We start from the raw sequence: 16,720 nt of genomic DNA, 5'->3' as shown, positions 1-16,720 counted from the left end.
CAACATGGTTCGCAGGTGACGCTTAAGTCCTCCACTGAAAGAGGTCAGCAGGTCAGTAGACAGAATTAGTAGATAGATTGTCTGTGTGTATTTTCAATGTGGGTTCCTAGCTACCCATGCCCTATACAGAGAGAAAATTAGAATGCAACATATTACATATAAGCTTAGGCCTTGAATCACTTAAAATTCTAAAAGGTTCCAGATGCTTGAGGAATTCAGCTGATCTTGCTATACTGCCTCATTATAATTATTTCTGCAATATAATCAGACAGAAACTATTGGAGATCTTTACTATAGTTTTACACCAACAAAGTGTACCCCAATGTTAGCCTTATTATAAAGAAGAAAACCGGCACTCAGAGCTCAATGCATGCGGGCAAAGCCCTGCGTGTTTATTGCAACATTACGTTTCGGGGACGTGCCCCTTCGTCAGACCTGTCAGATTTTGAGAATGGTTACAGATAACCCAAAGATCACCTTCAAAGACCTGCAAGAACATCTTGCTACAGACGGTGTATCTGTACATCGTTCTACAATTCAGCACAATTTGCACAAAGAACATCTGTATTCCAGGGTGATGAGAAAGAAGCCCTTTCTGCACTCACGCCACAAGCAGAGTCAATGGTTGTATGTAAAAGCTCATTTAGACAAGCCACAGTCATTTTGGAACAAAGTGCTTTGGACTGAGGCAAACATTGAGTTGTTTGGTCACAACAAAAAGCGCTTTGCATGGCGGAAGAAGAACACGGCATTTCAAGAAAAACACCTGCTACCTACTATCAAATTTGGTGGAGGTTCCATCATGCTGTGGGGCTGTGTGGCTAGTTCAGAGACTGGGGCCCTTGTTAAAGTAGAGGGTCAGATGAATTCAACCCAATATCAACAAATTCTTCAGGATAATGTTCAAGCATCAGTCACAATGTTGAAGTTACGCAGGGGTTGGATATTCCAACGAGACAATGACCCTTAACACACTTAGAAATCTACAAATGCCAAGTCGGGGGGAGTCCCCCGACTTGAATATCATTGAAGATCAATGGGACGATTTGAAGCAGGCTGTCTATGCTCAGCAGCCATCATTTTAAGTGGAGAGATTTTGAATGGACGAATGGTCAAAAATACCACAATGCAGAATCTACACACTCGTATATTAAAAGGATGTTGCTACTTTGAAAGCTTAGCCAATGACAAACAAAACTAAAAGAATTAAGAGGGGTTTCCAAACTTTTTCATATGACTGTATCTGCTTCAGTAAGATGTCATTGTTTGTTATTTACAGTGGAGGCCTGGATGTCCATCAATACAAAGAAGGGATAATATTACTGACAAAAAAGATTAGATGTGGTTACTGAACAAAATAAGATCTGAGATATAGCGCTACCCCCTTCCTTTACATGCCACTAAAGGAAAGAGGTACAGTTAGACGTGTGTGTGTTTAAATGATGTATTTGCTCCAGAGAGATGATATAGAGTTGGGGCAGAGCTACTGACAAGGACTTCACCAAGGCAGTGAGTAGGATTTCGACGATTCAATTGTACTTTGAATTTACTTAGGATTTGCATATAAATCCCTGATTTTTCCCTGCCTGGAACCAGACTCAAGTATATTTGATTTACAGTGCTCCTATTCTCAGTGTGATTGAACAGAAGGCTTTTGTCTGGATGCACCAATATATATTGCTCTTATTAAAGTATATTTAGCCCAATAAGGTGCTCCTCCCTCTGTCAAAACTCCCACCTCCTCAGTGTTAATGTTCAATCAGACACAGAGATTCCCCTGCTCCCTCCCTTATTTCCACTCTCTGCCCTGTGCCTTCCCCAACTCAGCCCTCCCCTATTCACCCGGCACATCCTCCCTCCCCCCTCCTTGTGTCCTCCTCCATCTCTCTTCTCTTCTTAGTCAGGTGTGAGGGTTCTTTCATCCTACTTGCTATATTCACTCAGTATAAATGCCCCTCCCCATGGCAGCTCAGCCAAACCACATTTTCCTGTCATGTGGAGAGGGCTGGGTTTGGGGACGGCCCAGGGCAGAAGTGGAAATAAGTCGCAGGGAACAAGGAAATGTGTGTAAATGTACAAATATGTAATTATTTTATTTATTTACTATTTTGCAGTATGACAAGAATAGCATTGAAGTTAAAATAAAAAGTGCAGTTAAAGGAAGGGCTGACAGAGTAAAATAGCAGTCTGGCATATAATAGGCTTTGTATAGAGAATAGAGCTGTTATGATAAAGCAACAGATAAGTGGCAGATTTATGTGCTGAGGAAATGGCAAGGCTATAAGCAAGAGAAGTTACATATCCATGAGCTGCAAATCACTCCATTCATCCTGTCTCTTTCATCAGGATTAAGAGATTGCAAAAAAAAAAAAAAGCATTACAGTTTGAGGTAAATTTGAGATGGGTAGCTGTATTTTCAAGCTGATGGTTTTGTTAGTACATACATTGCCGCATGTATTGAGCAAGGAAGAATTAAATATTCTATTTCAGATTTCAGCTCACACATGTATTGCTGGTGCCGCGAGTTTGTTGAATTTTGTTATTCGCCCAGTTTTTAATGAAGGTCAGACATCCTTCCCATGTTTTCCAATAAGCCTGACTTTTATCGTGTATGAAATATGTTATTTATTCTCATTTTCTTATTTCCTCTCCCAGGGCAATCTATTGGGAATGTGTTGGGGCTGAGACACCGTCTAGGGATCAATGTTTTCGCTGCATGTAGGAGACGCAAGGTAAATTAAATCACTGTGTGATTTAATGTGCTGACTGTTTTTTTTCTAGTATCGTGTTATTGTATCAGTGTTTTTTATTGAAATCTGCGTTATTTCTGTAAGTATGTTGTTCCAGTATGATTTAAGTTGAGAAGAAGAGTAGCACATGTGTAAATGTGTAGTATGTCCGCTTTTCTGTTCCACATCTCCAGCAAATTTCACAGCTATCTGGGTACGTTATGTAGTTTAGCTGAAGTGTAGTGCCATCTAGTGCCCAGTTTGTAGCTCATTTCTTTTGTCAGCTCTGGAACACTTGTGAATTCAGTTAAAATGTTCATTTTTGAGTTAACTTTTAGTATGGTATAGAGATGGATATTCTGAGACAATTCACATTTGGTTTTCATTTTTTATTATTTGCGGTTTTTGAGTTATTTATCTCTTGATTCAGCAGCACTGCAGTTTCCAGTTTCAGCAATTTGGTTGCTAGGGTCCAAATTTCCCCTGTAACCATGCATTGTTCTGAATAAGAGACTGGAATATGAATAGGCAAAAAAGAAGAGTAATGAAAAGTAGCAATAAAAATACATTTGTAGCCTTATAGAGCACTTGTTTTTAGATGAGGTCAGTGACCCCCATTTGAAAGCTGGAAAGTGTTAGAAGAAGAAGGCAAATAACTCAAAAGCTATAAAAATAAACAATGAAGCCAAATTGAAAAGTTGATTAAAATTGGCTATTCTATAACATACTAAACGTTTACTTAAAGGTAAACCGCTCTTTTAAATTTTTTAAAGTTTTCTGGAAATACTATACCTACATCATTCTGCCAGCCTGTACAAAAGGGCTGGGAATGTGTTTTAAAATATTGCAACAGTACCTTGTACATTTTGGAGACTAGACTTACAATATTAAGAAGTTAATCTAGGAGTTTAGAGGTCATGACATTTTACCCTTCCTAATAATTCCTCCCTATCCACATCAATGCGTTCTAAAAATGTTTGTTTTTTAGGGTAAACCTACTGTTAGTGGAATATTTGGCCTTAAAATCAGAAGTATGCAGTTTTGTGCAGTGGTGCTTTGGAAATTTGCTAGTGTACTGCTTGGAGTTTTGACCTATAAAAGTGAGAAATCTCCATAAAACTACATATTTGGTATTGGGGTGTTCAGGAGACATGGAGCTTTCTAAATCTGTTGTGATTTTATGCATAAACTAAATTATGTCTCTGATATATGTGTTTATATTATGGCAATTTTTTTTTCCAAAGCCTATATCTTATTACAGAATTGGAATGACACCAACATTCTAGTATATTTTGAAAGCTAATGTTGTAAAAAAAAAAATGAAATATCGTTTTCCTGGGTAAACTCAAAGATCCTCCCAGGAAACGCACCTTCAAAATGTTCAAAATCTGTCTGGTAATAAAAGTACCAAATTGGGTGGCAGAAGTAAATGTCTCTCCAAAGATGCCCCAGTAGCTCCCCATGTTCTTTTCAGCTGATTCCCAGCACATACAAAGCTGACCCAAAGGTGTTTACAACTGTTTGACACAACAGATGCAGGGGATCACCTCCCTGTGGAAGAGAAATTCCGTGTGCCGGTTCTGTGTTCTTCATGGTTGTTTTGTGCTGATATTGCTTCCAGAGACAGTTTATAACTCAGCAGTGAGTGTTCCATCTAAGAACATGTCAGTTTAGATGACTTCCAGATCATAGAACCTCTGATTTCTTTAGAAATTGCAGGTGAAACAACACAACTAATGAGGCAATTGCAGGTTTCCTGCAGCCCCCCGTGTGCATTATTGTATTTATAATCCGTGTACAAAGGGTTCCTTCATCCTTTTGCCATCAAGTTATACCGCACCAAACGACTTGTAGAGAATAGTTCCATTTATTAATTATAAAATTCATAGATAATGTCACTGTACAGTTGAAATGAAATAACATATTCCCAGTAAATAGCGAATAACATAATGAGTTCCCTTCTGATAAGAGCCTGCAGCATGTCTCCTGCCATGAGTATAAACCTTACTTCCATGCCATTCCTGGGAAAAGACATAGCCACCTACCCTCAGGGACAGTGTGATTGATGCTTGACATGCGCTCCCACGTTGGCACCCAATACAGAAACTACGAAATTCTATCAGGAACAAGTTCCACACACTATGCTTCTATCAAGTTCTATTAATTTGCTTCTCTGACTTGTATAGAGAGATATAATAAAACTATGTCCCCATTGGTATTCCCTTCTACTATGCATAGTTCACCAGAAACACCCCTTACATTTGTTTACAACATCATGTCAGCATAGGTATTCCCTGTACTATTCAGCACGAAAAGCCACTTACATTTGCTTATAGCCTGTACAGAGAGATGCGCTTAAAATCATCAAATATTTCCCTATATTAATATACTTTTTTATCAGGTTGGGACTGAAACTGTGGGATATAATCTTATAGGAATAATTTCATAAAAATATTACATGTAGGTGTATAGAACTGGCTCTTTGCTGTGATAGCTTGGTGCCACCAATCAGTGTGTCAATCAATAGGAGCTGCAGCCACAGAGTGCTGTCCATGGTACTGAATGGAAAAGGCAGTTTAAGCTGCCCTCAATGGCTGCATTAGTTATTGCCGTATATGTACCGTCAGTCACATGTTAGATATGTACTTACTATAGAAAATGTGTTTTATCCACACAGGGAACCCGCCCCTTTACCCACACAGGAGCCGCATTCTGATTGTCTGACAGAGTTGTTCTCTCTCCTTTTAATAAACACAAGGCAGAGGTTGTTACGCAGCACATGCAGCCCATTGTGTGTGTTTTTCTGCCCAACTCCCTGCACCTCTGGCATAAAGAACTGGAGAAGATTCCGGTTTGACTAATTGCATTTGTGCAATGAATAGAAACACCCACGGGCACCCACTGCCCAATAACTGGTACTTTTTCCTTGACCTTGGGAAGCCAGTGCAACAGAATGTAATGGGCACGGCGGGCAGAGTGGGGGCAGGGGTGAGATACCACCAGGCACAGGAGAAGAAGACACGATTTTAATGGAATATAAAAAAAAATATTTGTAACATGTGGCCTTTCAGTGTCGGGAGGATAAGGGAGTTTAACAACAAGAGTATATGGGAGTTTGTAACAGGAGGGCCACACACCTGTTAGTTGGGCTTTAGAAGCATCTAATTCAATTATCTACACACCCTGAAGAGTCACTATGGGGGCTGATTTTAGGACTTGGCCAGCCACAGCTTGAAGGTTCTGTCGAAAGAAACAGGTGGCGATTAAAATGTCCAATCCCTTGACTTTCCCTTTGTGGCCAGCGAGAGTCTATATTGGCCCCCACAGAGGGTGTGTCTACACTTTGGCCGTGTTGTCGTAGGCGCCAGTCAGCAGATAATTCCCACTGGTGGCTGTTATGCAATGAGACAGGGTATAACATTGTTTTCCTCCCTGCTGCTTGCTTGTAGGCTGCACCACACGCTGCTTCTGGTGCTTCTCCCCTTCCTCCCTGCTGCCTGCTTGTGGGCTGTACTCCTTCCCACCAGGGGAATCTCCCCAACATAGGGGCAGGTAAGGGGCAGACCAACATCAGGCATCTTTTTTCCCATTTCAATGGATCCTGTTACCACATAATAATTATGAAGATATAATAATTATAATGACCCAGAACACAGGGTGGCAATAACACACAGCAGCACCTTTGTGTCACTTGTAGTAAACATCTTGCCCCTCAGGGGCAGACAATCCCAGAGGAGCAAAACACAGAGTGCCCCTTTACCCACACTGGTATCCCACCCGTCTCTTTACCCACGCAGGGAACTTGCCTGCCCCATTACCCACCCAGGGAACACCTGCCCTCTACCCACACAGGCAGCCCCCCGCCCCTTTACCCACACAAGCACTGAACTGTTACAAATTTTCACCATTTAGTTGATACATTTCTCTGCAGCATCTCTGGAGTATTAGTATTAGTATCTATTGTTAAATTCTAACAGAGGGTGCTTTAATGAAACCAGGGCTTCCGCTCAGCAGGGTTTTAAATGAGATACAGTGCTCAAGAGGCACAGTTTATAGTGTCTGCAACTGATGTGCCACAGAGAAGTTTTATAGGTTATATATATAAACTTTAGATTTGATACTTAATAGAAAGTAAATGAAAAAAAGTTATTTATTTAGTGCAACTGTAAAAAAAAAGGTACCAAGATTCAACCTGATTACTATGTTGTTCCATTAGCTTGCTCTTTATTCTGCTCCTGTATAAGGCAAGGTACCACAGGGGTTCTGCCTCATTCTTGTTGTTCCTTATCTGCAACATAGGTTTAGCCTTTGTACCCACAGGCATCTTCTCATTTGCCCAATGAATATTGTGTTGTGCATTGTAACTTTCATTGCTTTGAGCTCAGGGCTGGAGAGTAAGGGAAGGAGAGTGTCACTTTGCTCTTGTGCATTTTTTTCCCTATCTGGGAGGCACCTGATAACACAGACCATGAAAGGGAAAATGGGATCCATTCCTCATACACCATGAAATACAGTAAAAATGTTGTCACTTCTCACACACCCTCTCTATGTTACCCCTGCCAAATGAGACCAGTAACCAGAATAAAGACACACACAGCGACTTGGTGGTAAATCTGTGCAAGACACAGTTTTATTATTGATAAATAGAATAAATTGCGCTTTTTGATCCAGAGGAAGGCAAAAAAAACCTCTTTTTAAGCTTTGGCTAATCTGCTTCACTAGAGGGAAAAATTCCTTCCTGACCCCTTAACGGCGATCGGATTTGCTCCCAGGATCAAGCGCCAAATGAAAAAGGGAAGCAGGGTGAGGGAAACAGAGAAGGATATGGCAACATACACACAAGCACCTTTAAGCCGCAAGGTGAATGCTGCATTCCTCTCCATTCCGTTGGATTCCCTGCAACCTGCAGGCCCGACCTCTGCAGTCTGAGGGATGGAGTGAAGAGGAATGAAGGGTCTACCCGCGTGGCTTATGGGTGCTTCTGTGTATAAAAACATTTTGGTTGAAGGGGAGGCACTGCTGGTTGTACTGTGGGTGGCTTTAAAGGGAGGTACCACTGGTGGGACTATGGTGGGTGGCAGGGAAATACAGGTGGTATTGCATTGTGACAGAAGGAGAAGCTTTGTTGGTGAGGCTGTGATCAATGGAGGAGAAGGCACTTCTGATGGAATTGGGGTACTCTTACTTGGTGGAGCTGTCAGTTGGTACCTTTTCTGAACACCAGCCTGCAAAATCCAAACAAAATAATTTCGAACTTAATCCACATATTTTTTAATTTAGCAAGTGCTATTCCTACAGAAACCCTTTAACAGGTTAAGCAAAATAAAAATATTGACCGAGCATGGTTGCTACCTTTCCCAAAATTCTGTGATTTTGATGAAAGTTGCAAATCACGGTTTCCCATGTATTTTTAAGCCACATGCACATTCGTGATTTCTGACTTTTGGGGGAAATCTATGGTGGTGTTCTTCCAAAATGATAGAGATACACATCCTATTGGTTTCTCTGGCAACTCCACAGGAAATAATATTTTTTTATTGCTCTATTGGCTTTAAAAATCTCTACTGCTTTAATGGATCATCCCAATATTTCTATAGAATCCCCTTCTCCTTGCATATGCCTGCTACCCATAACCATCTTTATAAGTGCCCCTGCACCCATAACTCAAGGAAATCTAATGACAGGCATTTCTTGTTCTGATTTGTTCTTCATGGCTTTTCCTTACCCATCATCCCCTTTGGATTTAAAATGCTGCATATTCAAAGTCCTGAAAGGCTTCATCGATCTGGCTTGCCATTTCAGCAGGGGGTCCTTTGGGCTGGGTCAGATTCACTGACAGGTTGGTATATTCGTCATCAAAATACCCAACATCCTCTGGTCCGTTTAGGCTGGGTATGAACGGAGCTACTGCTGTCCTCTCGATGATGTCATCCCAGACAATGCCCTGCAAAATAGAAACCGTAACAAATGCTCGTTATCAGAGGTTTTTCAGAAAGTGGGAACTTACGGCCATGATTAAAAGCTGAGGATATAAAAAGGACTGTATCTCTCAGATAATATTCAAAGGTATAGCCCAGCAGATCCTTGAATTATTTGGACAATTTGAACAGGGGACTTACATTAAAGAATGGATGCTCTGCTACATCAGCAGCATTCCCTGGGGTAGAACCCAGCCTCTCCTCAGGATTCTTCTTCAGCAGCTACAAGAACAGAAAATAGCAGTTACACCTACAGAATATTTGGGGAAACTCAAGAGAATTAGAAAGTGGTCAGTGATTGTAATAAAGTGAAAGGTCAGCGCTTACCTCTGATATGAAGCTCAAGGCTTCAGGGTCCAGGGTTGAGGGGTAGTGTGGTTCATCCTCAACAATGCAGTCGTATAGAAAGTCCCTGTCGTATCCAGTGAAGGGTTTCTGAAATGTTTCATGAGTGTTTATTAGAAGTCCTGATAAATATATATTTCTGGAAATATTTAGTTACTTCCCCCTGTAACTGGCCAGTGGCAATTTCTGCTTACCGTCCCGAGGAGCATCTCATAAACGATGACGCCAAGAGCCCACCAGTCGACTGCTCTTGTGTACGCCTCCTCCATCACGACTTCCGGTGCCATATAAGCCGGACTACCAACCATGGTGTTGGTGCGGTCTCCATATCCGATGCCTTGATTAAAAAAAAAAATAATTGTTAGTGAGTTTTATGAAGACATTTATGCCAGTGAATGCCCTACATGAGTCCTCTTTGCCCTGTGTAATAATACAAGGTGTCCCTTACCAGTTTTGCCCATCCCAAAATCGGCGATCTTGATGTAGCCGTCTTGATCCACAAGGAGATTCCCAGGCTTTAAATCTCTGTTTTGAAAAAAAGCAGATATTAGGACACATTAAAACTGCTGTGAAATAGCTGAGCCATAAACCAAGCAGAAAGGGTTCTGACTTCTATTTCCTTCCCTTATTTTTCCAAGTAGTTACTTTCAACCTGTAACTGCTACTAAATTGCAACAGCTACAAACCCCCAGTTGTATTCACTACTAAAGGTAGCTACCCCTTTATTAATTCTTACCTGTGTATGACATCCTTGGTGTGTATTCCTTCTAAGGACCAAGGGTAATACATGCAGCATAGAACCTGCAATGTTAAGGAAATGTATTAGGTCATTATATGGTGCATTCATATAGGAATCTAAATATTTAGTGTCCAGCATAAACCCAAATATCCACCTACTTACTTGGCTCTCTCTAGGTCAAAGTGCTTGTTCCTCATCAGGTGTGTTCTTAAACTGCCTCCTGCCACAAACTCCATGATGAAAAACAGCTGGTTCTTTGTGCTGAAGGTGGCGTATAAATCCACTATAAAACTGTGTGGATTTACTAACTGCCCAATCTGTTTTTCTGCTAAAATGCTGAAAGATAGAAGAGTAAATGAGTCCAGCATAGAGTAAAATATAATGGGAACAAAAGCAACAGGGTTAAAAGGAAGGGAAGTGAAAGAAAATTATATAAAATAGAAAAGATTGTGAGACAGAAAGTGACTGCTACATAAAGGCAAAATGGGAGGCCTATCAGATTATGGGATCATTTTCCATGAACTCACTGTTCTATATCATCGGTGGAGTCGATGTTGTCCTTCTTGAGCACTTTAATGGCACAGTAGATGCTTGCCGGAAGATACTCTACCAGTATAACCTGGAATAACAAAGTGAGTTTAGTGTCATTGTTACCCTGTATGTGCTGCTAAATAGCCAAGTCCTAATTAGAGACTAAATCAATTACCTTGCCGAAGCTTCCCCTGCCTAGAACCTTAATCCGGCGAAAGTCCTTTGCCGTAAAACTGGTGAACTGCAGCTCTCTGAAAGGGAATGAACAGGAATTGTGTTGTTTATGCAATGTGAAATACAATGTTAGATATATAATTATTTCTTGTATTGAGGATTTCTCTTACTGTGTGCTTTCAGCCTCTTCAAATGTTATTTCTTCTGCCTGAGAATCCTCTGGAATGGAGCTGTAATCCCCGGGATGAGGGCCCTGTGATCTTTCTTCTTCATTCTCTGCTTCTTCATTGTCTGGAACTTCACTGTTGGGATCAGGTAATTGAGGTAAAAATATCATTATAAAAGTGTAATGTTTATAGTAGAAAGCAGGCTAAACTGCGGCCTTGCGTGTAAACTGTGATCCACCTTTCTTCCTCGTTCTCAGGCTGTTCTTGCACTGGATGTTCTTCAACAACTGCTTCTTTTGCCTCTCTCCTCTGCCTCCTCATTGATGTCGTTTGCAGGTAAGTCACTGTATGTATAATACAAGTTAGTGTTCATTCCAATTCATCTCTTTTCCCTTAGCGAATGATTAGCTGCAATCTACCCTATTGGTTCCCTTAGCAGATACACCCTCCATAATCATCAATACTACCCCCATCCATAATTCTTAGCTGGCACTGTGCTACTGAATTATTTATTGTGGAACATTCCAGCCAAATGCAGGTGCATCTTACCACCTGCCCTCTTTTGTTGCCAATAATTTAATCTTCTGGTATTTTACATTCATTAGAATAATAATCCAGTTTGAGATAGATTTTATCTAAATGGATGAAAGTATGGGTAGGGATTTAATCTGACCTCTAATAAACTCCAAAAAAGCCTTACCTGTCAGATGGCTCTTCGCGGCGGGCTGTTCTGTCTCTGGAACAGGTTCCTCAGATGATTCGTGATGTTGATGCTGCAAACAAGGAACAATTGGGCAATTAATGAATGTGGCATTACATGGATATGATAATGGTAATGTTTGTGTCCAAGAAATCAATGGCATCAGTGTAATATACTCACTTGGGAAGTATCACTGGCAGGTTCTGAAATGACCTGAACCTCAGGCGCAGTGATCTCTCTTGCTTGGATGTTTACCCCGGTGTCACTGGTATTCTCCGGTACTGCATCTGAAAACATAGCAAATATAAGGATTTTCAAATACAAAACCATTCTTGAACCTAAGGCCTGTTTGTTGATATGTCAAGATGATTTAAATGATATTTTTTAAAAATTCTTTCAAAAGCTATAAACGTCATCTATAGTCTTGTGGGCTCAGTGTAATGTCCATGAAGGAGGTAGTGGGTGCGATACCTATGATGACTCTCATGCTCCCCATATAATGTCAACAGGAAAAAGCAAGAGACTGTTATATCTCACCTGGAGCATTCTCTGCTTCCCTCTGAGCTATATCCTCATTGAGCTTGAGGAGAGCGGAGTAAAGGGCTTTCACCTTCTTCTCACTGCTCGTCCTCAGCTTCTTCACCTGGGCTTTGGTCTGTCTGTCCTTGGTGACACGGTACAGCTTTTCTGCCCCTGCTGCTATCCTCATCTCCTTCTGGATGTCTCTCAGCAGCTCCTGCTTCATACCTAAAAGGGAAATACTTACCCTCGGCACACAAGCATCAAAAGACTGATTGATGTCAACAGTCTATAGAGAATGGGGGAAAAAAATGTTTAAGTGCGATACATGCTCCTACACTATAGTGAATATTGAACAATTAAATATATTTTTGAATAACATCAGAAAAAATATAACAGCTGTTTGTCATACAGGGTTTACGAAATATTTATTGTAAGCTTAGGAATTTCTCTCTTTTGTAGTGATAATTCCCCTTTATATGTGCTGGCAAGGCCTCTAGTAATCAGTCATGAAACAACAACTTTACATTTCCGTCTGCCTTACCTCAGTATGCCGGCGTCGATGCAAGATTTTGCACAGTTTGGCGCCCATCTTGATGCTCCTGCTCCTGGAATCAGAAAATAAAAGGTTGGTATAAGTCACTTCTTTAGTGGAGATAACGAATACAACTCTAGCTGCTGGTAAATGACAAGCTCTGTAACTTCGCCACTACACATATTAACAATGACCCGCAGAAGTGATGACTTAAAATCATCACTAATCAATAGGGTGCTGCTATGAGACTAGGCTTGGCGTTGGGTTTTGCATGAGATACAGAAGCTCAGAGGCAAGTCCTATATGTGACTTCACTGAGGCCACCTGAAATGTTATATATATATATACACTTAAAAGGTTGAACTTGATGGAAGGTTGAGCTTGGAAGCTCTTTATTCTGCTCCTGTATAAGGCAAGGTACCACAGGGGTTCTGCCTCATTCTTGTTGTTCCTTATCTGCGTATATTCTGTGTACACAGGAGAAATGGCTGCAAAGGTTTAGCCTTTGTACCCACAGGCATCTTCTCATTTGCCCAATGAATATTGTGTTGTGCATTGTAACCTTCATTGATTTGAGCTCAGGGCTGGAGAGTAAGGGAAGGAGAGTGTCACTTTGCTCTTGTGCATTTTTTTTTTTGCACCTGATAACCCAGACCATGAAATGGAAAATGGGATCCATTCCTCATACACCATGAAATACAGTAAAAATGTTGTCACTTTTCACACACCCTCTCTATGTTACCCCTGCCAAATGAGACCAGTATCCAGAATAAAGACACACACAGCGACTTGGTGGTAAATCTGTGCAAGACACAGTTTTATTATTGATAAATAGAATAAATTTGCACTTTTTGATCCAGAGGAAGGCAAAAAAAAACCTCTTTTGAAGCTTTGGCTAATCTGCTTCACTAGAGGGAAAAATTCCTTCCTGACCCCTTAACGGCGATCGGATTTGCTCCCAGGATCAAGCGCCAAATGAAAAAGGGAAAGAGGGTGAGGGAAACAGAGAAGGATATGGCAACATACACACAAGCACCTTTAAGCCGCAAGGTGAATGCTGCATTCCTCTCCATTCCGTTGGATTCCCAGCAACCTGCAGGCCCGGCCTCTGCAGACTGAGGGATGGAGTGAAAAGGAATGAAGGGTCTACCCGCGTGGCTTATGGGTGCTTCTGTGTATAAAAACATTTTGGTTGAAGGGGAGGCACTGCTGGTTGTACTGTGGGTGGCTTTAAAGGGAGGTACCACTGGTGGGACTATGGTGGGTGGCAGGGAAATACAGGTGGTATTGCATTGTGACAGAAGGAGAAGCTTTGTTGGTGAGGCTGTGATCAATGGAGGAGAAGGCACTTGATGGAATTGGGGTACTCTTACTTGGTGGAGCTGTCAGTTGGTACCTTTTGTGAACACCACCCTGCAAAATCCAAACAAAATAATTTCGAACTTAATCCACATATTTTTTAATTTAGCAAGTACTATTCCTACAGAAACCCTTTAACAGGTTAAGCAAAATAAAAATATTGACCGATCATGGTTCCCTTTCCCAAAATTCTGTTATTTTGATGAAAGTTGCAAATCACGGTTTCCCATGTATTTTTAAGCCACATGCAAATTCGTGATTTCTGACTTTTGGGGGGAAATCTATGGTGGTGATCTTCCAAAATGATAGAGATACACATCCTATTGGTTTCTCTTGCAACTCCACAGGAAATAATATTTTTTGTGATTATTGGCACAAAATCTCTACTGCTTTAATGGATCATCCCAATATTTCTATAGAATCCCCTTCTCCTTGCATATGCCTGCTACCCAGAACCATCTTCATAAGTGCCCCTGCACCCATAACTCAAGGAAACCTAATGACAGGCATTTCTGATTTGTTCTTCATGGCTTTTCCTTACCCATCATCCCCTTTGGACTTAAAATGCTGCATATTCAAAGTCCTGAAAGGCTTCATCGATCTGGCTTGCCATTTCAGCAGGGGGTCCTTTGGGCTGGGTCAGATTCACTGACAGGTTGGTATATTCGTCATCAAAATACCCAACATCCTCCGGTCCGTTTAGGCTGGGTATGAACGGAGCTACTGCTGTCCTCTCGATGATGTCATCCCAGACAATGCCCTGCAAAATAGAAACCGTAACAAATGCTCGTTATCAGAGGTTTTTCAGAAAGTGGGAACTTACTGCCATGATTAAAAGCTGAGGATTTAAAAAGGACTTTATCTCTCAGATAATATCCAAAGGTATAGCCCAGCAGATCCTTGAATTATTTGGACAATTTGAACAGGGGACTTACATTAAAGAATGGATGCTCTGCTACATCAGCAGCATTCCCTGGGGTAGAACCCAGCCTCTCCTCAGGATTCTTCTTCAGCAGCTACAAGAACAGAAAATAGCAGTTACACCTACAGAATATTTGGGGAAACTCAAGAGAATTAGAAAGTGGTCAGTAATTGTAATAAACTGAAATGTCAGCGCTTACCTCTGATATGAAGCTCAAGGCTTCAGGGTCCAGGGTTGAGGGGTAGTGTGGTTCATCCTCAACAATGCAGTCGTATAGAAAGTCCCTGTCGTATCCAGTGAAGGGTTTCTGAAATGTTTATTATAAGTCCTGATAAATATATATTTCTGGAAATATTTAGTTACTTCCCCCTGTAACTGGCCAGTGGCAATTTCTGCTTACCGTCCCGAGGAGCATCTCATATACGATGACGCCAAGAGCCCACCAGTCGACTGCTCTTGTGTACGCCTCCTCCATCACGACTTCCGGTGCCATATAAGCCGGACTCCCAACCATGGTGTTGGTGCAGTCTCCATATCCGATGCCTTGATTAAAAAAACCGAATTGTTAGTGAGTTTTATGAAGACATTTATGCCAGTGAATGCCCTACATGAGTCCTCTTTGCCCTGTGTAATAATACAAGGTGTCCCTTACCAGTTTTGCCCATCCCAAAATCGGCGATCTTGATGTAGCCGTCTTGATCCACAAGGAGATTCCCAGGCTTTAAATCTCTGTTTTGAAAAAAAAGCAGATATTAGGACACATTAAAACTTCTGTGAAATAGCTGAGCCATAAGCCAAGCAGAAAGGGTTCTGACTTCTATTTCCTTCCCTTATTTTTCCAAGCAGTTACTTTCAACCTGTAACTGCTACTAAATTGCAACAGCTACAAACCCCCAGTTGTACTCACTACTAAAGGTAGCTACCCCTTTATTAACTCTTACCTGTGTATGACATCCTTGGTGTGTATTCCTTCTAGACCAAGGGTAATACATGCAGCATAGAACCTGCAATGTTAAGGAAATGTATTAGGTCATTATATGGTGCATTCATATAGGAATCTAAATATTTAGTCCAGCATAAACCCAAATATCCACCTACTTACTTGGCTCTCTCTAGGTCAAAGTGCTTGTTCCTCATCAGGTGTGTTCTTAAACTGCCTCCTGCCACAAACTCCATGATGAAAAACAGCTGGTTCTTTGTGCTGAAGGTGGCGTATAAATCCACTATAAAACTGTGTGGATTTACTAACTGCCCAATCTGTTTTTCTGCTAAAATGCTGAAAGATAGAAGAGTAAAGGAGTCCAGCATAAAGTAAAATATAATGGGAACAAAAGCAACAGGGTTAAAGGAAGGGAAGTGAAAGAAAATTATATAAAATAGAAAAGATTGTGAGACAGAAAGTGACTGCTAGATAAAGGCAAAATGGGAGGCCTATCAGATTATGGGATCATTTTCCATGAACTCACTGTTCTATATCATCGGTGGAGTCGATGTTGTCCTTCTTGAGCACTTTAATGGCACAGTAGATGCTTGCCGGAAGATACTCTACCAGTATAACCTGGAATAACAAAGTGAGTTTAGTGTCATTGTTACCCTGTATGTGCTGCTAAATAGCCAAGTCCTAATTAGAGACTAAATCAATTACCTTGCCGAAGCTTCCCCTGCCTAGAACCTTAATCCGGCGAAAGTCCTTTGCCGTAAAACTGGTGAACTGCAGCTCTCTGAAAGGGAATGAACAGGAATTGTGTTGTTTATGCAATGTGAAATACAATGTTAGATATATAATTGTTTCTTGTATTGAGGATTTCTCTTACTGTGTGCTTTCAGCCTCCTCAAATGTCATCTCTTCTGCCTGAGAATCCTCTGGAATGGAGCTGTAATCCCCGGGATGAGGGCCCTGTGATCTTTCTTCTTCATTCTCTGCTTCTTCATTGTCTGGAACTTCACTGTTGGGATCAGGTCATTGAGGTAAAATATCATTATAAAGTGTAATGTTTATAGTAGAAAGCAGGCTAAACTGCG

At 41.1% G+C, this 16,720-nt stretch overlaps 1 protein-coding gene and 1 long non-coding RNA gene across 2 annotated transcripts; both read right to left on the bottom strand.

The window, feature by feature from the left end:
* Positions 1 to 8,606: 8,606 nt before the first annotated feature.
* On the bottom strand, positions 8,607 to 9,810 carry LOC121394185. The gene is made up of 3 exons (XR_005961537.1): positions 9,247 to 9,810; positions 8,849 to 9,142; positions 8,607 to 8,673 (listed from the first exon to the last, which is right to left on the bottom strand). It is a non-coding gene; the product is annotated as an uncharacterized LOC121394185 (long non-coding RNA).
* A 1,715-nt stretch (positions 9,811 to 11,525) lies between these two features.
* On the bottom strand, positions 11,526 to 12,474 carry LOC121394091 (serine/threonine-protein kinase N2-like). Its single transcript, XM_041564095.1, has 3 exons — positions 12,427 to 12,474; positions 11,901 to 12,171; positions 11,526 to 11,650 (listed from the first exon to the last, which is right to left on the bottom strand). Exons 1-3 carry the CDS (start codon positions 12,472 to 12,474, stop codon positions 11,526 to 11,528), a joined length of 444 nt encoding a protein of 147 aa, XP_041420029.1.
* Positions 12,475 to 16,720: the final 4,246 nt, after the last annotated feature.

This window comes from Xenopus laevis, chromosome 5S (genome assembly GCF_017654675.1).
Source record: "Xenopus laevis strain J_2021 chromosome 5S, Xenopus_laevis_v10.1, whole genome shotgun sequence".
Taxonomy (NCBI): Eukaryota; Metazoa; Chordata; class Amphibia; order Anura; family Pipidae; genus Xenopus; species Xenopus laevis.
Note: the sequence above shows the minus strand (reverse complement) of the source record. Positions and strands in the feature narration are given on the sequence as shown.

Coding starts and splice junctions, on each gene's coding strand:
- LOC121394091 (XM_041564095.1), bottom strand. CDS start 12,474: ATGGGCGCCAAACTGTGCAAAATCTTGCATCGACGCCGGCATACTGAG. Junction 12,172..12,426: donor ATCGACGCCGGCATACTGAG/GTAAGGCAGACG, acceptor CATTCTCTATAG/ACTGTTGACATCAATCAGTC. Junction 11,651..11,900: donor GGAAGCAGAGAATGCTCCAG/GTGAGATATAAC, acceptor CTATGTTTTCAG/ATGCAGTACCGGAGAATACC.